Below are 24,493 nucleotides of genomic sequence, written 5' to 3' on the forward strand. Positions count from 1 at the left end.
TACCTACGATGTGGCCTTGGAGAGACTTTTTCATCTTTTGTGCTCTTTTTCTGTGTATATAAAGAGCAGTAAATAATAGTACTTACCTGGTAGGGTTTTGAATTCTTCCTGTGCTCAGTTTTGGGGGGACTGAAACTAACAAGTGTGACAAAGATATGGAGAAATTGGGACTTTTGTGCACTAGTGATAGGATTGTAAAATAGTGTAGCTACTGTTATAATCAATATGAGGATTCCACACACAAAAAAGTACACCTATCTTATTACTCAGCTATCCCACTTCTGGGAATATATTCACAGGAATTGAAATCAGGACCTTGAATAGCTTCCTTCACTCTCATGTTCATTGCAGCCTTATTCACAATAGCCAAGAAGTGAAAGCAACCTAAGTGTCTCTCAACAGATGACTTGATCAAGAAAATGTGGTCTACTGTATATATATATATGAATAATATTCAGTATTTGCAAAAGAGGAAAACCCTGCCATATGTGACAATATAGGTGAAACTTCAGGACATTATGCTAAATAAATAAGCCAGTCACAGAAGGACAAAGAATGTATGATTCCATTTAAATGAGGTATCTACACTTGATCTTAGCCACAAGGCCGAGAAGCGATTAAATGAGGTATCTAAAGTAATGATACTCATAGAAGCTGAGGATAGAGTGGTACTTACTGGGAACTGGGGAGGGGGAAGCATAATGATTTGCTCAAAGGGCAAAGTATGTCTGTTATGCAAGATGAAAAAGTTCCAGAGACCTGTTGTACAACATTGTACTTATAGATAACAATACTGTGCTAAACACTTAAATATCTACTAAGATTCATTATTTTTAATTTTATTTTTATTGAATTTATTAGGGTTATGTTAGTTAATAAAATTATATAAGTTTTTGGTGTGCAAATCTAAAATACATTATCTATATATTGTATTGTGTGTTCACTATCCCACGTTGTGTTTCTATGTCTTTTTCCATCATCATTTATCTCCCATTAACCCTCTCTAGGTTCCCCTATCCACATTTCCTTCTGGGAATGACTATATTGTTTTGTCTATGAAATTTTTTTTTTGCTGAATTCCTTTACCTGTTTTACCCAGCCTCCCTACTGCCTCTCCTCTGACAGCTATGAGTCTGTTTCTATTTTGTTTGTTAGTTTATTTTGTTCATTAGAATCCACCTTTAAGTGGAATCTTATGATATGTGTTTTCTCTGATTGAATTATTTTACTTACAATAATATTCTCCAGGTCCATCCATACTGTTGCAAAAGGTAAGATTTCTTTCTTTTTTATGGCTAAGTAGTATTCTATTGTATGTGACATAGCTTTTTTTATCCACTCATCTACTAATGGGTACTTGGGCTGCTTCCAAATCTTGGCTATTGTAAATAGTGCTATAATAAAAAGAGAGGTGCATATATTCTTTCAAATGAATGTATCAGAGAATGTATGCACTCCTATGTTCATAGTAGCACAATTTACAATAACTAAGATCAGTAGATGCCCATCAGTTAATGAGTGGATAAAAAAGCCATGGTACATTTATACCATGGAATACTATGCAGCAGTAGAAAAAAAGAATTTCTTACCCTTTGAGATAGCATGGAGGGACCTGGACAGTATCATGCTAAGTGAAATAAGTCAGTCAGAGAAAGACAAGTATCACATGATCTCACTCATATGTGGAATATAATTAACAAAATAAACTGATGAACATAGTGGATCCAGAGACATGGAAGCATAGAATAGAGTATAGAATCTTGGAGGGAAGAAGGGAGAATGTGTGTGGGTGGGAGGTAATCAACTGAAGATTTTGTATGCATATATGCATAACCTATGGACACAGACAATAGGGTGGTGAAGGCCTGGGGTGGGGGGTAGTGGCGGGCTAGATGGTGTCAATGGGGGGAAAAAATGAGACATACGTAAGACTTTCAACAATAAAGATTTATTTAAAAAAATTAGTGTTTTAGGTTTCTTCAGATAAATTCCTGGAAGTGAAATCTTGGGTCATGAAGCAGTTCCATTTTTAATTTTTTGAGCTTACTCCATACTGCTTTTCAAAATGGCTGCATTAATCTGCATTCCCTTAAAAGTGCACAAGGGTTTGCCTTTATCCACATCTTCACCAAAATGTGTTATTTGTTGATTTATTGATAATAGCCATCCTGACAGGGGTGAGGTGATATCCCATTGTGGTTTTAATTTGCATTTCTCTGGTGATTAGTAATGTTGAGTATCTTTTCATATATCTAATGGCCATGCTTGTCCTCTTTGGAGAAGTGCCTGTTCAGGTCCTTTGCTTATTTCTTAACTGGATTGTTTGATTGGTGTTGAGTTTTATAAGCTCTTTACAAATTTTGGATATTAACCTCTTATCAGATGTATACACAAATAAGTTCTCTTATTCAGTGGGTTGTCTTTACCTTTTGCTGATGATTTCCTTTGTTGTCCAAAACTTTTAAGTTTTATATAGTCACATTTACTTTTCTCTTTTGTTTCCCTTGCCCTAGGAGATATATCAGAAAATATAATGCTATGAGAAATGTCCAAGATATTACTGCCTATGTTTTCTTCTAGGATTGTTGTGGTTTCAGGTCTAACATTTAGATCTTTGATCCATTTTGAGTTTATTCTTGTGTGGGTTATAAAGATGGCCTACTTTCTTTCTTTCTTTTTTTTTTTGCAATGTACCTGTCCAATTTCCCCATTGACAACAACAATCCACATGGAGATAGGAGACCAGGAGAAGGGTTAGGGCAGTGTGCAGTTTAATAAAGAGTATCACTGAGATCCAGAAGTGTAGGAAACAGAACAAGATCAGGGTTCACTACAGCAAGTTCTGTCTATGCCAGGTCTGCTGAACCCAGGGGACATTCATGAGCAGGGACTATGTCAGTCCTCTTGACCACCCACACTGCTTCTACAGAGCTCATAAAACATGAACTGCTTTATTGCTGATCATCATTCCTTTTTTCTTTGCATCCATCCACATGTTTCTCCTGCTGTAGGACCAACCCACTCAACACTGTCTTGTGTTCAGGGCTGCTTCAAAGAGGCACACATTGCCACTGGTTCCAGTCACAGGGCAAGCGGACATGGTGCAGATTATGACTGGCTTTCTGTATGATATTGTTGGCTTTGTCTGTATGGTTATATACAGGAAAGCCAAGTTTATCCAAAGCCTGAGTAGTGGCAAACAATATATGGGATATTAGACCCTGGCCCCGGTACTCAGGCAGGGTGGCCCCCATTCGTATCTCTCCTGTCTGGTCCATCAGGTTCCAGCACACAGGGGTTCCCTCAGGCCCCAGAAGACAGAAGGAGGGGAAGGCCTGAATACAGCGCTTGATGAATCTCTGGCTTCTCTCATTGCCACCAAAATGCCAGAATTTATCCACCAGGGTAGCATGGGTAACATCCAGGGAGGAGAGTTTAAACAGCTCTTCATTACTGTTAGAAAAGAGAGATGAACAGCCTGTAATATCACACACACTGTGTAGGATTATATTTATTTTCCTCAAAATTGTCTCTGCGTAATGCATCTATAGCCAGCATGCATGGATGCATAATCTGACTTAGCTGTGCGATCTTTAGCGGGCAACATAATGTCTCTCTGTCTCCATTTATTTCTTCATAAAATAGGGATATTAAGAGCATCCTTAGTAAAAGCAGTTCTGAGAGGGAAGTTCATAGCATTATAGGCCTACCTAAAAAAAAAACCCCAGAAAAATTAATAATAAACTATTTAACCCTACACATTAAAGAATTAGAAAGAGAACAACAAGAAAAGCGCCAAAGCAAGTAAAAGGAATAAAGTAATGAAGATTAGAGCAGAAATAAATGACATAGAGACAACACACACACACACACACACACACACACACCACAAAAATAATCAATGAAATCAAGAGCTGGTTCTTTCAAAAGATAAACAAGATTGATGAACCTTTAGCCAGACTCACCAAGACACAAAGAGAGAGGACTCAAATAAATAAAATAACAAATGCAAGTGGTGAAGTAACAACTGACATCACAGAAATACAAAGAATGGTAAGGAAATACTATGAACAACTATATGCCAACAAGCTGGACAATGTGAATGAAATGGAAAAATTCATAGAAAAGAAAACAGTCTTCCAAAACTGAATAAGGAAGAAGAAAATCTGAATAAGCCAATAACTACTAAAAGCAGTAATCAAAAATCTCCCAGCAAACAAAAGCCCTAGTTTGGATAGCTTCACAAGGGAGTTTTACCAAACATTCAAAGAAGAACTAACACCTACCCTACTCAAACTATTCCAAAAAATCCAAGAAGAAGGAACACTTCCAACCTCTTTTTATGAGGCCAGCATTATCCTAATTGCAAAACCAGATAAAGACACTACAAAGAAAGAGAATTATAGGTCAATATCCCTGATGAACACAGATGGTAAAATACTCAAAATTCTAACAAGTTGGATGCAGCATTACATTAGAAAGATCATACACCATGACCAAGTGGGATTTATTCCAGGGATGCAAGGATGGTACAATATCTGCAAATCAATAAACCTGACACATCACATAAACAACCAGAGAGACAAAAATCACATAATCATATCAATTGATGCAGAAAAGGCATTTGACACAATCCAACACCCTTTCCTGATAAAAACCCTCAGCAAAATGGGAATAGAGGGATCATACCTCAACATAATAAAAGCCTTATTTGACAAACCTACAGCCAACATCATACTCAAAACTAAAACCATTTCCCCTAAGAACAGGAACAAGACAGGAATGCCCACTTTCACCACTCCTGTTTCACATAGTACTGGAAGTGCTAGTCATAGAGAACAGACAAGAAGAAAAAATAAAAGGCATCCAAATTGGAAAATAATAAATAAAATTGTCATTATTTGAAGATGACATAATACTGTACATAGAAAACCCTAAAGACTCTATCAAAAAACTACTAGACTTAATAAATAAATTAAGCATGTAGCAGGATACAAAATTAACACCCAGAAATCTATGGCTTTTTTATACACCAATAATGAACTCACAGAAAGAGAAACTAAAAAAAAAAATAAAAAAAAATCCCATTTACCATTGCAACAAAAAAGTTAAGATACCTAGAAATAAACTTAACCAAGGAGGTAAAGGACCTGTTCTCAGAATATTACAGGACTCTGAAAAAGGAGATGAAGGAAGACATAAACAAATGGAAGAATATACCATGTTCATGGATTGGTAGAATCAACATTAAAATGTCTATACTACCCAAATCCATCTAAAGATTCAATACACTCCCCATTAAAATTCCAATGGCATATTTCATAGACCTAGAACAAACTCTCCAAAAATTCATCTGGAATAAAAAAAGACTCCAAATAGCTGCAGCAATCTTGAGAAAGAAGAACAAAGTTGGAGGGATCACAATACCAGATATCAAGCTATATTACAAAACCACTGTCCTCAAACCTGCCTGGTACTGGCACAAGAACAGACATACAGATACCATTGGAACAGAACAGAGAACCCAGAAGTCAAATCAAGCCTTTATGTTCAATTAATATTTGAAAAAGGAGGCAAGAGCATACAACAGGTTCAAGACAATCTCTTCAATAAATGGTGTTGGGAAAATTGGACAGATACATGCAAAAAAAATGACACTAGATCACCAACTTACATCATACACACAAACAAAAAAAAAACTCAAAATGGATAAAGGACTTAAATGTAAGACAGGAAACCATAGAAATCTTAGAAGAATCCATAGGCAGCAAAATAGCAGACATATTGTAGCAATATCTTTACTGATACAGCTCCTAGGACAATGGAAACTAAGGAGAAAATAAACAAATGGGACTATATAAAAATAAAAAGCTTCTGCACAGCAAAAGGAACCATAAACAAAACAACAAGAAAGCCCACTGCATGGGAAAACATATTTGCCAATACTATCTCTGATAAGGGTTTAATCTCCAAACTTTATAGGGAACTCATACAACTTAACAAAAGAAAGATAAACAATCCAATCAAAAAATGGGCAAAGTACCTAAATAGACACTTTTTGAAAGAGGACATACAGAAGGCTAAGAGACATATGAAAATATGCTCAAAGTCACTAATCATCTGACAGATGCAAATCAAAACGACAATGAGGTACCATCTGACACCTGTCAGAATGGGTATCATCAACAAATCAACAAATGCCAAGTGCTGGCAAGGATGTGGAGAAAAAGGAATGCTCTTGCACTGCTGGTGGAAATGCAGACTGCTGCTGCCACTGTGGAGAACAGTATGGAATTTCCTCAAAACATTAAAAATGGAACTTCCATTTGACCCAGTAATCCCACTTCTAGGAATATATCCCAAGAAATCAGAAACACCAATCAGAAAGGTTATATGCAACCCTATGTCATAGAAGCACAATTTACAATAGCTAAGATTTGGAAACAGCCTAAGTGCCTATCAGCAGATGAGTGTATTAGAAAATGGTGGCACATCTACACAATGGAATACTATGCTGCTGTAAAAAAGGAAGGAACTCCTACCATTTGCAACAGCATGGATGGAGCTGGATAACATTATGCTAAGTGAAATAAGTCAGTCAGAGAAAGATAAATATCAAGTGATCTCACTCATTTGTGGATTATAATGAACAACATAAACTGATGAACAAAACAGGTCCAGAGATAGAGAAGCATCGATCAGATGCTCAAACCTCAGAGGGAAAGTAGGGAGGGTGGGGGTAAGGGGAGAGATCAACCAAAGGACTGGCATGCATATAAGCATAACCAATGGATGCACACAACAGGGGGTGAGGGTGAGAGCAGGATTGGGGGTGGGGGAGCAATGAGGGGATAAGGTCACATTTGTAATACCTTAATCAATAAAGCGGGGGGCGGGGGGGGGGGGGGGGGGGGAATAAGCCAGTCAGAGAAAGATAACTATCACATGATCTCACTCATTTGTGGAATATAGTGAACAACATAAATTGATGAACAAAAATAGAACCAGAGACATAGAAGCATGGAATAGACTGTCCAACCTACGAGGGTAGGCAGGGGAGAGAGAGGGCATAAGAGATCAACTGAAGGACTTATATGCATCCATATAAGCATAACCAATGGACACAGACAGTAGTGGGCTGAGGGGTGGGAGCATCTGGGGGAGGTCTATGGGGGGAAAAGGAGACTCATGCAATACTTTAAACAATAAAGAATTTAAATAAAAAAATTTTAACTACAACAACAAAAAATTTTATGCTAAGCATTCAGTAACTCTTTGTGTATGTCCTTAGCTGTATTATACGTAGCTGGTTTGTAAAAGATAATTTAAAAGACAAAGATAAAAAGATTTCTTTTTTCCCCTTTTTTTGTCTATGAAATTGCTGTTTGTTTATTTATTTATTTAGCCTGTCTGATGTATGTCTGAAACAATGTTGTCCAGCAATAAACGGGAATTTAATTTTGTTGAGTGTTCTAACAAAACAAAACAAAAAAGAAAAAAAAGAAAAAAGAAAAGGCATTCAACAAAATCCAACACCCATTTTTGATAAAAACTCTTAGCAAAGTGGGAATAGAGGGATCATACCTCAACATAATAAAGGCCACATATGGCAAACCTACAGCCAACATCATTCTCAATGGGCAGAACTAAAACCATTTCCCCTAAAAACAGGAACAAGAAAGGGATGTCTATTTTCACCACTCTTATTCAACATAGTACTGGAAGTCCTAGCCACAGTAATCAGACAAGAAGAAAACATAAAGGCATCCAAATTGGAAAGGAGGAAGTAAAACTCTCATTATTCACAGATGATATGATATTGTACATAGAAAACCCTAAAGACTCCAGCAAAAACTACTGTTCACAGCAGCGCAATTTAAAATAGCTAAGACCTAGAAACAGCCCAAGTGACAATCAGTAGGTGAATGAATAAAAAAGCTGTGGTACATTTACACCATGGAATACCATGCAGCAGTAAAAAAGGATCTTTTACTCTTTGAGACAGCATGGAGGGACCTGGAGAGTATTATGCTAAGAGAAATAAGCCAGTCAGAGAAAGACATGATCTCACTCATATGTAGAATCTATTGAACAAAATAAACTGATAAACAAAATAGATCCAGAGACATAGAAGCATGGAACAGCCTGGGGAATCTCAGAGGGAAGGCAGGGGAGGGTGGGTGGGTGGGAGGAGATCAACCAAAGAATATGTATGCATATATGCATAACCCATGGACACAGACAATAGGGTGGTGAAGGCCTGGGGCGGGTGCAGTGGCAGGTTAGAAGAGGTCAATGTGGGGGAAAAAGAGGACATATATAATACTTTCAACAATAAAGATTTTTTTAAAAAAGAGCATCCCTGTCAAAAGGCCAATTATGAATACTGTATGAGCTATTGCATAAGTACAGGACTTGTGCCACACAAACAATAAGAATTACATAAAAATTAAGTCTTGTTCTTCTCAACAGTGCTCTGACTTTCCACTTGAGATGGGAGAATTGCTATCACCCCCACTTTACAGATAAGAAAAACAGGTAAACAGAAAATATACAAGTCCCCATGGACGCTTAGCATGTTGGTAGGCAGAGGGCCCTTGGACACTGTGGGAAACCCAAGTCCAGAGAGGAGCAGTGCAGGCAGGCCCTGAGGCACAGAACATTGAAGTGTGAAGGCTTCTGCTATGGGATAAGAGGCATCAGCAGGTGTCTTGGAAAGGACCCACAAAGTAGAATTAGAAGATGGACACTCAGCCCCAGTTATGCCTGGACTTTTCACATGGCCTGAACAAGCCATTTGTTCATCTGAGCCTGTTTTCTGGCAGGAAATTGGGATTATACCACTACCTTGTCTATCTCATGGGATGGACAAAAAAAAATCAAATGAGTTGATATATTTGGAGGTACCTTTCAGGTGTAATGTGCAATGCAATGTGAATATAACTTTTCCATGCATATTAATAAACACAGGGCCAAGGGGTTGGACATCTCCAGATCTCATTTCCACCATCACTGCTCAGGTATATTCAGTGTTAGACTGGAAATCAATGGTGGTGGTAAGGAACATGTTATTTGTTTAAATTCTCATTATTAAAAAATTTTTTGCTCTGCAAATTTATTCCATGAGTGTTTATCAAGATTCTAGTTCAGTCCGTGTTCTGTTCGGGCTGTTGAGTATCTATACATGAATAACATAAAGAGGGTGCCTGCTCTTGTACAGTTTGAAAAAACATAGGATAGGATCAAACAACAGGTAGGTAAATACACAAATAAGCTAATTTCAGATCACAATAAGTGTAATAAAAATAAAAATTGGGTTATGTGATGAAGAATTGTGTGAGAGGGTGGTTTTAGACATAGTTCTCTGAGAGCTCTCTAAGGAAATGGCATTTGAGAGTATGAAAGTCACGAAAAAGACAAATATATGAAGATCAGAGGGAAGGGCATTTAGGTAGACAAAGAGCAAATGCCATGGTTCAAAGGCATGTGTGGGTGTATGAGATCAAGTTGCAGAAAGAAGATCAGAGCCGTTGGTGATAGGAAGCAAGACAGACAAGATGATGTCCAAGAGGTGATGAATTCCAGATCTCACAGGCCTTTGAAGGTCCATAAAGGGCTTTAGCCTTTATTCAAGGTGAGCTGAGAAACATCAATGGCTTAAAATGGGTGAATGGACATGATCCATGTTACATGCTAAAAGAATCATTCTGGAAATGAATTGTAGGAAGGCAAGAGTGAATGTAGGAAGGAAAGAAGTGAAAGATGTGAGTAGTGAGAGCATCTTTTTTCAAACTCACATGAATTTGGGTTTGCCAATTTTAAGAGTAAGGTTGTTTGCCTCTGGCAGGGAAGGGAGCAGTCTTCTGGCTGTCTTGGGCATCATATAGAGGATGCATTGTGATTGCTTGACTTTGACCTGTTTTATGGCTGCAAGGTTGTGTATTTTCTCATCCAGGCTGGACTGTGAACCTAGAGGGGGGTAAAGTAAGGAGACAAGTGAAATACTACAAGAAGTTTCCCAATGGATGTTTGCAGGATTTAAATTCAGGCAATGTTGCTTCTGGTGTTGCCAATGACCATGTGATCTTGGCCATGTTACTACCTGAGCATGTTTTCTCTAATGCAAAACAGAGGTAATACTAGAAACCCTGATTCGATGACTGTGAAATCAAAGGAGAAGTGATAGTTAAGAATAGTAGCCAAGCTTGCATGGGCACATACAACATGCCCAGGTATTGGTCTAGTACCACATTTGATCCTTACATTGACCCTATGTTATACATACTTTTAGTATCCTCATTTCTTTTTATATCCAAAAAATCTGAATAATGGACTAGTTACATCACTTGCTCAAGATCACAAAGAAACTAACCTGCAGAGCAAGGATGCCACCCTAGGGAGCCTGACTCTGGAGGGTATGATCATAAGCATGACAGTTGTCCTTGTCACCTGGGATGTGCTTTATGGCACAAGATGCTATCATTCTTATTCTGGGGATGGAGGCCACAGGGGTAGCTCTGCTCTTAAACCTAATCACCCTGTGGGATCCAGAATATGACTGCAAAAATATATCCTCAGCTAACAAGAAATTTACTTACTCACAGTTCCCTATATGAACCCCATAATTTGCAATGTTTGAATTCTACCACCCTGAAGAAAAAGGTGGTGGCAGCTGATACAAGAAATAAACATCAAGTTGAGTGTCTAGGGTTTGGTAGAAGGAATACATGTAATAGATGAATATTCTTGGGATGAAAAGTGACCCACCAGGTATAGACATTAGCTGTCCCAGCATCTAACACACATCCCAGATTTCTAACTTACTTTGGATCTGTAAATGTTGTTTCCAATTGATGACGTCTGATGTGCCAAGGAATTCTTGACAGTTCTGGGGATCCTTGGAATAGATTTGGTAGGTATTGGTATAATGATCAAAGTCATCTGTCATCTCCTGTTTCGTTAAGTAATGTGAGATAAATCAAATTGATTATAACAAGGGACTGGAATACCTGAGTTTAGGATTTTCATTATACTACTTTACTACTTTACAAACTTCAATATTGATATTTTTCTTAACATGCGATCAATATCTGCGTATCGCTTACATCATAAAACCACGTTACATATTTACTCAATTATTCAATTTCTGATTAAGAAAAACTTGCTGAACTGGATATTTATATCTTGCATTACAAGTTTGAATCAACCAAACATGTACTGCTTTAGAAAGAATTCTTCTGTAATTCTAGAATCCTAGGGAAAAATAAAGTGCTCTTATCAAAGGCAAGTTTCCATTGCAAGAATAAATCTTATTCCATTTTAAAGAGTCTCAGAACAAATGGAGTATGAACATGACAACATTAAAATTGACACAGATGAGGGAAACAATGCTAAACAAACTAGCATTCTCACATACGTATGATAATGCTATACAAATTATAGAGGCTCAATGTCTTTGAAATGCAAACCACAATGCACTATTATTTAAAAAATAATTTGCATTTCCAACAAAATTAATATGCAAAATTTATTCAAAAGTATATTCTCAAAATTAATATATAAGAAATGGAATTATTGGAAAATGAAGGAAGGAGTTAGAGAACAACAACTCAACAAAGGTAGAATGGCCAAAAAGTGTTATACAGAAATGCACTGCATTCATACAAGGACAATCTATGCTTTTAAGAACAATTTAAAAAATAAACATTTTTTCATATTTAAATTTCAACTAAGCTAAATATCTTCATTTTGTATGCTGTCTAGTTTGGTATTTTCTGAGAAGCACTATACATTTACATTTTATTTGTAAATATTTTATATTAAAATATTATATAGTTATATATTCTTGCATGCATAAGTTTTTGCTTTATATTTTCTGATATGCTTTATAACATATTTGTATATGAAATGTATGAAGTACTTAGATTGGGTAATTTTATTTTTTCTCTTCTTAAATTTATTTATTAACTAGAGGCCCAATGCATGAAATACATGCAAGGGTAGGCCTTCACAACCCCAGCTGCCTCAGCCCCAGCAAGCCCTGGCTGCTGCCTCCTGGCCCTGCAGCCCTGCCCCCTGCCCAATGGTAGTTCCGGAGGGTCGTTCCACCGTCTGGTCTAATTAGCATATTAGCTCTTTATTATATAGGATGGCAGTTTACATTCAATATTATTTTGTATTAGTTTCAGATGTACAGCATAGTGCTTAGGTAATCATATACTTTACAAAGTGGTCCCCTGATATTTTCAGTACCCACCAAGCAGCAACGTAGTTATTACAATATTATCGACTCTATTCCCTATTCTGTACTTATATCCACACGACTATTTTGTGACTACTATCTGTACTTCTTGATACATTCACCTTTTTCAGCAAGTTCTCACACATCCCTCCCCTCTGGCAACCATCAGTCTGTTCTCTGCATCTATTAGTCTGTTTATACACTGTTTGCTCACCTATTTGGCTCTTTTATTTCCACATATAAGTGAAATCATATGGTATTTGTCTTCTTCTGAATGACTTATGACTTATTTCACTTAGTATAATACTCTCTAGGTCCATCCATGCTGTCACAAATGGTAAGATTTCATTATTTTTTATGGCTGAATAATATTCCATTGTATATATGTGCCACCACTTTTATATCCACTCATCTATTGATAGGCACTTGGGTTGATTCCATATCTTGGCTATTGCAAATAACACTGCAATAAACAGGAGTGCATATGTATTGTTTGAAATTAGCAATTTGGATTTTTTCAGATATATGCCCAGAAATGGAATCTCTGGGTAATTAGGTAGTTCCATTTTTGTAATTTTTTGAGGAAACTTCATATCATTTCCCATAATGGCTGCACCAGTTTGCATTCCCACCAAATGATTCCCTTTGCTCCACATACTTGCCAACACTTGTTGTTTGCTGATTTATTGATAAGAGACATTCTGACAGGTGTGAGGTGATATGTCATTATGGTTTTAATTTGCATTTCCCTAATGGTTAGTGACATTCCACATTTTTAATATGTCTATTGGCCATCTGTATGTCTTCTTTGGAGAAGTGTCTATTCAGGTCTGCTCCCCCATCCCCCTTTTTTAAAAATCAGATTGGTCTTTTTGTGTATGTGTTGAGTTTTATTTCTGGGCTCTCTATTCTGTTCCTTTGATTGATGTATTTGTTTATATGCCAGGACCATGTTGAATTTATTTTTATTTTATGTATACTTATTTTTAATCCTTATATGAGGATATGTTTTTATTAATTTGCAAGAGAGAGAAGAAGGGAGCGAATTCTAGTAGTTGTGTGTGTGTGTGTGTGTGTGTGTGTAAAATGTTTAGGGTTTTCTTTTTACAGCAGCATAGAATTCCATTGTGAAGATGTACCACTATTTTCTTATCCACTCATCTGCTGATGGGCACTTAGGATGTTTCCAGATCTTAGCTATGGTAAATTGTGCTGCTATGAACATAGGGATGCATATATCCTTTATGATTGGTGTTACTGATTTCTTGGGATATATTCCTAGAAGTGGGATCACTGGGTCAAATGGCAGTTCCGTTTTTAATTTTTTGAGGAAATGACATACTGTTTTCCACAGTGGCTGCACCAGTCTGCATTTCCATCAGCAGTGCAAGAGCATTCCTTTTTCTCCGCATCCTTGCCAGCACTAGTCATTTGTTGATTTGTTGATGATAGCCATTCTGACAGGTGTCAGATGGTACCTCATTGTTGTTTTGATTTGCATCTGTCAGATGATTAGTGACTTTGAGCATGTTTTCATATGTCTCTTAGCCTTCTGTATGTCTTCTTTTGAAAAGTGTCTACTTAGGTCTGTGGCCCATTTTTTGATGGGATTGTTTATCTTTCTTTTGTTAAGTTGTATGAGTTCCCTGTAAATACTACGCTGCTATAAAAAAGAAGGAATTCTTACCATTTGCAACAGCATGGATGAAACTGGAGAGCATTATGCTAATCGAAATAAGCCAGGCAGAGAAAGATAAATATCACATGATCTCACTCATTTGTGGAATATAATGAACAACATAAACTGATGAACAAAAATAGAACCAGAGTCATAGAAGCATTGAATAGACTATCCAACCTATGAGGGAAGATGGGGGGGGGGGGGGCGTAAGGGGGTAAGAGATAGACCAAAGGACTTGTATGAGCATAACCAATGGACACAGACGGGGATGGGGGGCACGAGGGCATTACTGGGTGGTGGGGTTGGGCAGGGAGAGGTCAATGGGGCAAAAGGAGACTTATGTAATATTTTAAACAATAAAGAATTTAAATTTAAAAAATATTTAGGGTTTTCTATATAAAGTATAATGTCATCTGCAAATAATGACAATTATACTTCTTCCTTTCCAATTTGGATCCATATATTTCTTCTTCTCCTTTATATTTATTTATTTATTTATTTATTTATTTATTTATTTATTTATGCCTGATTGTTGTAGCCAGGACTTCTAGTACTGTGTTGAGTAAGAGTGGTGAAAGTGGACATTTCTGTCTTATTTCTGATCTTAAAGGAAATGCTTTCAGATTTTCCTGTTTAGTATGATGTTAGCTGTAGGATTGTCATATATGAGTTTGAGATATTGTTTAAAAACTGGTACTGAAAATGTATTGCCAAATGCAGGCATTGCAATTTGTTCTTTATATTTCCCTAACATTCTTCATATTTAACTAACCTATTTTTCAGTGTTATTTTCTCTGCTTAGAATGTACCTTCTGTTCTTGTCAATCTGTCAAAAACCTATTTATCTTCAAAATCCAGTTTGGGTGAAATGGTTACCAGGAAGATTCCCTTCGTCTCCCTCCATACCCTGACATCTAGGCTTGAATCACTTTTTAGCCAGTGCTGCTTCTGTTACTTGTATGTTCATGAGTGTTTTCATACATTTTCACACCATATTGTCATTTATTTGCTTACCTATATTTTCCTTCAGGCTGTAAAACTCCTTGAGGACAAGGACCTTTTCAACAGCATTGTGATTTATTTCTCTGTCCCCTGGGTCTACATTGCCATGTGCATTGTAGACACATGCTAGTATAGCAAATAGAAGTGCATGCATTTCACATGTGGCACCTTACCTGCTCCGGAGGGCGGACAACTACTGTATTAAAATCAGGCCACTTGTCCACCAGGGCCTTTAGCTTGAACATGTTTCCTTGGTTCATGTGGAAGACAGTCCCATAAACCTGTAGCATCATGAGAAAGTGAGGGTCAGCTTATTAGGAAAGGATGACCAGTGCCCTGTTTTATCAGGATAAAGATTATTTCTATGAAATCAGGATAAGTAACTGGTAGGGCACTTACTTCAAACAGTCTTCAGGTCCTACTTTATTACTCCAATAGAAATAGATTTTTGGGTCGAGCCCTGAGGATAATTATGTAGTCAAATATCTAGATATATAAAATAAATTAATTAAAAATCATTCACTATCACACTGTAGAATTTTGTGACATATTTTTTCATTTTATTCCACTTATTTGCATAGTCATACCCAATTTTTAAATAATGAAATTACATAATTTATATTTGTTTAACATCTGTCTTCTTCCACACACACATCTATTCTATATAATAATGAGCTAATATGCAAATGGTCATCATGCCCTCATATCATCACGCCTTCATGCCACCACACCACAACTGCTGAGACACTCAACACTGGGGAGAGAGGAATGGGACCAGCCAGGCACAAATGAGCTCATGAGAGAGGAACAGGGACCAGATAGGCACAAATGAGCTCAAGAGAGAGGAATGGGGACCAGCCAGGCTGCGGCCCGGGAGAAGGAAAAGCCGTCTGCCCCACAGTCCCAGGCACCTTCAGCCAGCCCAGGAGAAGCTGGCCTGGGTCCTGGGTGCCTATGGCCAGCCAGAGGGAGAGAAGCCCAGGTCCCAGGTGCCTGCGACCAGCCAGAGGAGGGAATCCTGGGTCCCGGGTGCAGGGTGAGGCAGAGGCAGTTAGGGGCGGTCAGGCCAGCAGGGGAGCAGTTAGGGGAAATCAGGCAAGCAGGCAGAGGTGGTTAGGGGCAATCAGGCAGGCAGGCGGAGGGGTTAGAGGCGATCAGGCAGGCAGGCAGGCGAGTGGTTAGGAGCCAGCGATCCCTGATTACAAGAGGCAGTCAGACATCTCTTGCAGGTTGGGCTGAGGGACCCCCCCCCCCCCCAGGCATGAATTTCATGTACTAGGCCTCTAATATATATATAAAGAGCCAGGGGCCATCACATCTGAAACAACCAAATGAACGACCAAACAGGCTGAGTGGGGCGACAAGGCCAGCAGGGGGGTTAGTGAGGGACAACCAAATGACTGAGCAGCAGGCTGGGTAGGGCGACCAGGCCTGCAAGGCGGTTAATGAGGAACGACCAAACGACTGAACAGCAGGCTCTGTGGGGCGACCAGGCCGGCTGAGGGGTTAGTGAGTGACAACCAAACAACTGAGCGGTAGGCTGTGTGGGGCAACAAGGCTGGCAGAGGGGGCAGTGAGGGGCGACCAGGCCGGCAGAGGGTGGCAGTTGGGGGGGGTGACGAAGCCAGCGGGGGGGGAGGGGGGGCAGTTAGGGGCGACCAGGCCAGCGGTGGGGGGCAGTTAGGGGTGATCAGGTCAGTAGGCAGAGGCGGTTAGGGGTGATCAGGCTGGCAGGGGGGCCAGTTAGGGGCAATTAGGCAGGCAGGCAGGTGAGCAATTAGGAGCCAGCAGTCCTGGATTGTGAGAGGAATGTCCAACTGCCGGTTTAGGCCCGATCACCAGGATCAGGCGTAAACCGGCAGTCGGACATCCCCTAAGGGGTCCCAGATTAGAGAGGGTGCAGGCTGGGCTGAGAGGACCACCCCCCATGCATGAATTTTGTGCACTGGGCCTCTAGTACACACTATACAATTATCATATTTTCTTTCCTTTTTTTAAGTGCATACCAGAGGATATGTGATTGTTGATTTTATAGAGAGAGGAAGGGAGAGAGAAACATGGATGTGAGAAGTAACAGTGATCGGTTGCCTCCTGTACACACCCAGAATGGGGATTTAATTTGCAACCTGTGTGTGTGCCCTGATAGGGAATTGATCCTGCAACCTTTTGGTGTATGAGACAATGCTCCAGGCAACTGAGCCACCCAGCCAGGGCACAATTGCAGGAAACCATCCATTGTCAAACACCATCATGAAAGTGCAACAAGGAACTTGGAAGACTGATGAACCTTGAGCTTTAGCAAGGCCTAAACCTATGCACTGACTGTTCTGCCTAGAGAGTGGTGGCTCGAAGCAATTTCCTGACCAATAGTCTCAAAGTAAATCTTTACTAATATTTACTGACCTTTGAGATAGTCTGTTTTCTACCAGATTGCCATGCCTAACTGAGGGCAAGATGTGTATCTAAAATTGAATAAAAGCTAACAGGTCCAGGGCTTTGGAGACCTTCTCCTCTAGAGGGAAGTTTCTGCCTGGCCCCCATGCCTTCTAAATTCATATTTCTTTTTTTTTTCATATATTTTATTGATTTTTTACAGAGAGGAAGGGAGAGGGGCAGAGAATTAGAAACATCGATGAGAGAGAAACATCGACCAGCCGCCTCCTGCACACCTCCCACCGGGGATGTGCTCGCAACCAAGGTACATGCCCTCGACCGGAATCGAACCTGGGACCCCTCAGTCCACAGGCCGACGCTCCATCCACTGAGCCAAACAGGTCTGGCTAAATTCATATTTCTTGTCTAGTGTTTTCATTTGTGAATGGCCCCTTCTCCAGATCTTGAATTCTTGCCATGCTGGATGTGACACACAATGGTCATATTTTTGACAGTGTAGTAATTTCTTTTTCAAGGGCACCCACTTTTCCCTTCATTCAAGGGGTCTAGGTTTGTAATCTGGTTCAAGCCTGGGAATTAATTGAGAGGCAGTATGATTCAAGTAAGACCTTTGAGTTTATGTAAAATACTTGCTGAAACTCCTGATAGTAACTCTTCAAGAAGAGTTGGATATTAATTTTATCATGTTTTATTTGGTAACCCTGGTAAAGATTGAGAAACAGCTATCAAAAAGTATAGACTTTCTAGATTTACTCATTTTACATCCGAGAACACTGAGAATCATAGATGTTTAACTTCTGCAATGTTTTCCTGAAACAGTAAATTGTGGAATCACAACAGTCTGACTCTAGATCCTGCCTTCTCCACAGTTACCCTATCCTATGTTAGTCAAAACAATCAGTGATTTAGATTTATACTAAGTGTCTGTGGCTTAGTCTACAAAAGATTCCCATATTAAGTGTCAGAGAATCAGGAAAAGTCAGTGATAGGTAATTTGTGCTTTTCACAGGCCATAAATTGTAAAAATTATGGGCCTAGTTCTGATAATAGTATGTCCTTATATATCCTTATAATGTCTATTGGGTTTGTAGTAATGTCCCCTATTTCATTCTTTATGTGGGTAAATTGTCTTCTTTCTTAATTTCTTGGTCAGTTTGTTTATTAATCTTCTCAAAGAACAAAATTTTGAAGTCATTGATTTTCTTAATTGCTCTTCTCTCCCCACATTCATTGATTTCACTCTTATCTTTTATAATTTCTTTAATTCTATTTGCTTTGGTGTTAATTTACTCTCCTTTTGCTAGTTTTTAAGGTGAAAACTTGAAAGATTGATTTGAGACCATTATTCTCTTATAGTACAAGCACTAAATGTTATATATTTCCACTTATCACTGCTTTAGTTGCATCCCAGAACTTTACAGATGTTGTACTTCCCTTTTCAGTCAAATAGAGTATTTTAAAACTTATGTGGGACATTAAAGCATGATTTATTTAGAAGTGTATTGTATAATTTCTAAATATGTAGATATTTTCCAGATACTTCTCAAGTTTTGTTAAATTTTAAGTTTAATTCCATATTGTTTAGGACAGACTTAATATAATTTCTAATCTTTTAAAATTCTTAAAAATATGGTCTATTTTTGTAAATGTTCAATGTGCTTTAAAAAGTAATATTATTCTACTGTTGTTGAGGAAAGTATTCCATAAAAGTCAGTTTAAGTTGGCTCATGGTATTGTTCAGCTCTTCTCTATCCTTACAGGTTTTATATTTATTCTAAACATTATTGAGGGAGAAGCGTTGGAGTCTTAAATTATATCTGTGGGTTATGAGCATAACTAATGGACACAGACAGTAGGGGGGTGAGGGCATGTGCTGGGGGTGGTGGTGGGAGTGGCCAGGGAGAGGTCAGTGGGGGAAAAGAAGATTCATGTAATACTAACAATAAAGAACTTCAATTAAAAAAAGAAACAAAATTATATCTGCAGGTTTACCTATTTCTTCTTTCAATTCCATCAGTTTTTACTTCAGGTACTTTGAGCCTCTGTTGTTAGGTTTATACATTTTAGCATTTTTGGGGTTTTTTTTTTAGTAAATACGTACCTTCATTATAATGCAATGGCATTTTTTATCCTTGGTAATATTCTAGTCCTTTTGTAACATATGCTATTGCCAAAAAACACGAAGCTCTCTACGGTACAAGGTCATCGATCCATTTCTAAAACTAAAGTGTCTGTGTCACCCCAAACTAAACCTAATTCATCTGTGTTTGACAAAATGGAACTTGATCTGTTATTAATTGCAAAGAAGAATCATAATGGTTAATGTTTCACTACTCATTTGATTTTTAGAAAGAATGATTAGAACCCCAATGAGTTAGTTACAGCCAACTTTGCAATTCTGGAAACACTTGCATTGCTATCTGACATAGTTCTTAGAAGGGCCGAAGGGAATGGTTTTGGGTCGTCACATAGCAAAGATCATAGTGCGTTCAAATCATAGTGTTGCCACTCACTACTTGTGTGATCTTGGTCAAGTCATATAACTGAGCCTCCAGATTCTCTTTGGTTACATGGATATAATATACCTGTCTTGCAGCAAGATGATGTGAACTATGTGAGATGCAAGATGAGTGCCTGGCACAGAACAGGTGCTCAGTGAATGCTTATTCTCTTTCCCACCTTTTCCACGGACAGGCGCTTGTCCTTTTTTCCCTAAGAAGATTCCACTCTCACCTTTAGGGACTCAGGGAGGAATTTCCTCAAGGATTTCTCTAGCATCTGCAGCATTCGTGGGTCTTGTAATTGGAACATCTTGGCAGGTACCTTATCCTAAAGAGGGGATCAAGAAACATCAAGGAATGAGAAGTGCTGGAATACATACTAGTACAAAGGCACAAAGAAGACACAGTAGGCAGTTCTAGCTAATGATCTGGCCTTTATCCCAGTAATTGCATTGGTGCCCCATTCACTCAACTCCTTACCAACTCTAAGGAAGGATAAGTCTGGCAAGAAGCATAGGTACCTCTTTCTGAAGTTATTTTTCCAGGGATGGGAATGGCTGGGGAGGGGGAAGGGGTCAATTGGGGAAAGAGAAGACATGTAAAACTTTAGACCAGGGGTCCTCAAACTACGGCACGCGGGCCACATGCAAATACAAATATTGTATTTGTTCCCGTTTTGTTTTTTTACTTCAAAATAAGATATGTGCAGTGTGCATAGGAATTTGTTCATAGTTTTTTTCTAAACTATAGTCCAGTCCTCCAACGGTCTGAGGGACAGTGAACTGGCCCCCTGTTTAAAAAGTTTGAGGACCCCTGCTTTAGATAATAATAAAAAATATTTCTGAAAATATTATTTTGATTTTTACATCATCCAGCATTCCAGTAATTAATGATCCACAGAGATTAAGAAATATATTCTCTAAGCATGAATGACCATCCTTCGAGATTAAGTTTCCATTCATGACAAGCCAGCCTGACTTTGCCAATTAGAAGCTACATGCCATAGGGCAAGTTACTTAATTCCTCTGTGCCTTGGTTTTCTTCTCTATAAATGACAATGACTATAGTACCTGCACCACAGAGTAACTGAACAGTTAAATAAATCAGTACATGTAAGGTTCTTAGAACAGTGTCTGGGACATAGTAAGCACTCAATTAATGATTATAATCAGTATCCTGTTTATTATTATCATTAGTAGAAGCAGCATTTAACCACACTGTCATCCAAAAAATCTATTGACTTTTTCTACACAAGAATTTGTGATGAGGTTTAAATGAGGGAGAATCCATGGAATCTGGCACATGGTAAATAAGGTATGACTTATCATCATTTTCCTACTCTAAGACCCATTCACATGAAGTTTATGATATATATGGTGCCATATGGGAGGACTTTAAATTAACATAAAAAGGGTGGCAAAATGACAGTTCATCTGAGATGATTAAAATTACATTTATTTTTATGCCTTTCAGTTAATAATTGATCTCATCTGAATTATAGTCCTTGTACCAGAATCTACATTGTCCTTTTGAAGCTCTAAGCAGGGAACGTAATTTTCCTAGTCATTATTTATCCAAGGGGGAAAAAACCTGACTACCTTTAGAATGTTACCCAGGATTTAAAAAAATAACATTTGCATGATACATGTACAAACTGTGCTCTATAAATGTCACCTGAACCAGCATATTCCTTCCCAGGGGCTGTTACATTTTCTGTTACTTATCTACCATTGGAAAACTCTCATTTTCCCACCCCACATTTATTTACCAATTCAGAGCAAAAGCCTGACTTTAGTGAGTCAAGAATTTTTCGCAGAATTAGGGTACTGCCCTATACACCGTAGGTTCCTGATGCAGGTTCCTCAAATGGAGGTGCTTTATTTTTCCTTGCAAAATTCTGAGTACTAATGAATTCTGAAATGTTCATGCATACCCGACAGTAGCATTCTGAATCACCCCCCTACAGAAGGGAAGCAAAAGGAAATGAGGGGTCCCAGAGCAATGATTCTCCCTTGTTCTCACCTGCAAAGCTGTTCTCTCATTCAGTCTCTGCAGAGATCCTCAGGGAAAGACAAGAAGCAGCAGATTATTCCAGAAGATGAAATATGTCCTCTGAGTATAGTGATCTGGAAGAGTGTACTTTGATCTGTTTCCTCCCCCAACAGTTGCGCTGATTTCTTAATAGAACCCGTGAAGCACGCTGTGGAATCTTCAGGCAGTAGAGTGTGAGGTGGAGAACCTCCCCCTGGGTCCCATGTTCAAGGACGTGGCTCTGTCATCAGGTTGTCCCACCACTTTATTGACTTTTAAACTTCCATTAATGCCGGAAGCTAATTCCAGCATGTCATAAATGCAAGAAGTTTCATCAAAAGGTTGATGGAGCCCTAGCCAGTTTGGCTCAGTGGATAGAGCATTGGCCTGAGGACTGAAGGGTCCCAGGTTCAATTCTGGTCAGGGGCCCATGCCTAGGTTGCAGGCTCGATCCCCAGTGGGGGGTGGGCAGGAGGCAGCCAATCAATGATTCTCTCTCATCATTGATGTTTCTATATCTCTCTCCCTCTCCCTTCCTCTCTGAAATCAATAAAAATATATTTCAAAAAAAAAAAAAAAAAGGTTGATACAACCTTAAGGATTGCCTGCTGGAAATGGCTAAGGGCATTTCCCCACACCTAAAGATCTGCATAGATGATTGCTTGCTGCCTGACAGCTGAGGGCATTTTAATCTACATTTTATGGCCTCCTAGTGGCCAAACACCTGAACAGCCATAGGTAGGCAGTTCCCCAGATCTGACAATGGATTCTGTGCACTAAACCTTGCCTTTGATCTGTATATCTACTTTGCCTTAGGAAAATTTGTATTAATAAAAAGCAAGGGATCCAGAGAGACAGAGGACTTGGTTTCTTTAGCTAAGTCTTCTCTGGCTCCCCAAAATGCCTTCCAAAATTATGTTTCGTCTCTAGACTCTTTAATAATTTACAGCAGCCCCTTCTCCAGATTCCTGAACCCTTCTAGATGCCGAGAAACACACACTGGCACATTAACTTTTCTGTATTCTCCTCAACATATCCTGTGCACAAGCAGGTTGAACTAATCAAGAGGAGACAGGAATTCCAAGGAGGCTCGCTCATAGATAGAGAGCAGGCTGACAGCTCTGGTATGGGGGAGAGTGTTGGGAGTGTTGGAGGGACTGAACCCCCACTCCAAAAAAAATTGAGAGAGAGAAAATTCATGGACATGGACAACAGTGTCATGATTGCAGCAGTGGATGGGGTGGGTGGAGGTGAAAGAGGGCTTAGAGCATGCCTATCAAACTCAAAGGCTAACACGGGCCAAATAAACAAGGTTGAAGTTTATGTGGGCCACAAAAAAAACAAAAGCTTCAATTTTCATATAAACGTAGGTTTATTTCGATAGAGACCTGCTGAATACAAAGGGCTGAAATAAATGAGTAATCATTAACATAAAATAATAGAACATTTTAATAAAAATTAATCTTTTTTCTTGAACATTAACTTATCAGATACTAACTGCACAAATTAATAAGCGTAACGCAAATAAATCTATTTTTCTTGTTCTCCGAAAGCAAAATATTTCCTGTTGCACACACCAAACAAGTCAGTACAAGACTAGTGATGTGGCAATCGGCTGCTAGAATATTTGCTGCTAGTATTAGTGGAGAGAAATGGTGCGCCGGCACATAAGGCGCAGAAGGGAAATGAATGCAACACGATTATAGTAATCAGTCATTAGCGAACATTGTAGTTCATTATTAATAATTATGTATAACAGGATATTGTAAAAATTAAGTCATGAAATTTTTATTAAAACATTACTTATATACCATTATATTGGCTGGGCCGCAAAAATATTCGTTGTGGGCCACGGACCGCAAGTTTGACCTGCTTGGCTTAGAGAGTATAAATGGTGATGGAAAAAATGAAATAAATTAAAAGGGTCAATTTGTACATTTTTCTTTTTGATTAATGTATGATGCAACTAAAATCCATTGAAAAAAAACTCAAAAGAATCTATAATATAACCAGGAGGATTAAATACTGTCATGTTTTCAGTGTCTCCCATATTAGGTGTTCCATTCCCTCACCTACTTCCAGAAAGTGCCCAAAACTCGCTTCATTCATTTATCTATTCAAATCTGTAAGAAATTTTTCAGTGCCTAACGAGTTGCCTGTTAGAGCAGGTGCTAGATGTATATTACTGAAGTTGAAGTTATTTCTTATCCTAAGGCACATGGTATTACTGAACATAACACAATATGACATTTAGGTTTGTGTCATGATTATGTTTTGGGGGGGGGGGAGGAGAGGAGCATGAGTCCTTACCTGGAGAGTTGTCTCCACACCAATCTTCACAGGTGTTCCCAAAGATAAATGAGAATGGAAGACTTCCCCATGATGCAATTACCTCTTAATGCAGGCAGTTCAACATGATCTAACAGAGTGCATTCCAGAAATTGCTGAGCTGAGGCTTGCAAGGTGAACAGTGCACAAAGCAAAATCTTCTGGTGTCAGCTCTCATGAAATCCAGCTCTTCTTCTCTGGGTTCAGGGTGAAGGATCTGGCTCTGCAAGGTTCAGAGGCTGACAGTGTGCCATCTGAACTACCCCCACCAAATGCCAGGTTGCTCTTTGCCCCCACAGGCCTTGCCATGCCTCT

The 24,493-nt window shown here is 38.8% G+C and overlaps 1 protein-coding gene across 4 annotated transcripts; it reads right to left on the bottom strand.

Moving 5' to 3' along the window:
* Window positions 1–1,973: 1,973 nt before the first annotated feature.
* On the bottom strand, window positions 1,974–24,215 carry LOC139018970 (glycine N-phenylacetyltransferase-like). Of its 4 annotated transcripts, XM_070428068.1 has the most exons (7): window positions 24,161–24,215; window positions 21,842–21,879; window positions 20,052–20,147; window positions 15,098–15,205; window positions 10,825–10,951; window positions 9,798–9,969; window positions 1,974–3,453 (listed from the first exon to the last, which is right to left on the bottom strand). In XM_070428068.1, exons 3-7 carry the CDS (start codon window positions 20,127–20,129, stop codon window positions 3,051–3,053), a joined length of 888 nt encoding a protein of 295 aa, XP_070284169.1. In that variant the 5' UTR covers window positions 20,130–20,147; window positions 21,842–21,879; window positions 24,161–24,215; the 3' UTR covers window positions 1,974–3,050. The 4 variants fall into 4 exon arrangements, with proteins under 4 accessions (XP_070284169.1, XP_070284170.1, XP_070284171.1 ...); XM_070428069.1 differs by lacking the exons at window positions 21,842–21,879; window positions 24,161–24,215 and adding an exon at window positions 15,324–15,410 and having other exon boundaries at window positions 19,998–20,117; XM_070428070.1 differs by lacking the exons at window positions 21,842–21,879; window positions 24,161–24,215 and adding an exon at window positions 15,324–15,410 and having other exon boundaries at window positions 20,052–20,113.
* Between the last annotated feature and the right edge of the window lie 278 nt (window positions 24,216–24,493).

This window comes from Myotis yumanensis, unplaced genomic scaffold (assembly GCF_028538775.1).
Source record: "Myotis yumanensis isolate MYYU_CA2020_CCGP unplaced genomic scaffold, mMyoYum1.0.hap1 SCAF_10, whole genome shotgun sequence".
NCBI classification, from domain to species: domain Eukaryota; kingdom Metazoa; phylum Chordata; class Mammalia; order Chiroptera; family Vespertilionidae; genus Myotis; species Myotis yumanensis.

What these genes read in the sequence shown, in the direction of transcription:
- LOC139018970 (XM_070428068.1), bottom strand. Translation starts at nt 20,129, where the DNA reads ATGTTCCAATTACAAGACCCACGAATGCTGCAGATGCTAGAGAAATCC. An exon ending in TCCTCCCTGAGTCCCTAAAG is followed by an intron (nt 15,206 to 20,051) that starts GTGAGAGTGGAA and finishes ATGATGCTACAG; the next exon opens with GTTTATGGGACTGTCTTCCA. An exon ending in ATTGGCAAACCCAAATTCAT is followed by an intron (nt 3,454 to 9,797) that starts GTGAGTTTGAAA and finishes CTTTTCTAACAG; the next exon opens with TAATGAAGAGCTGTTTAAAC.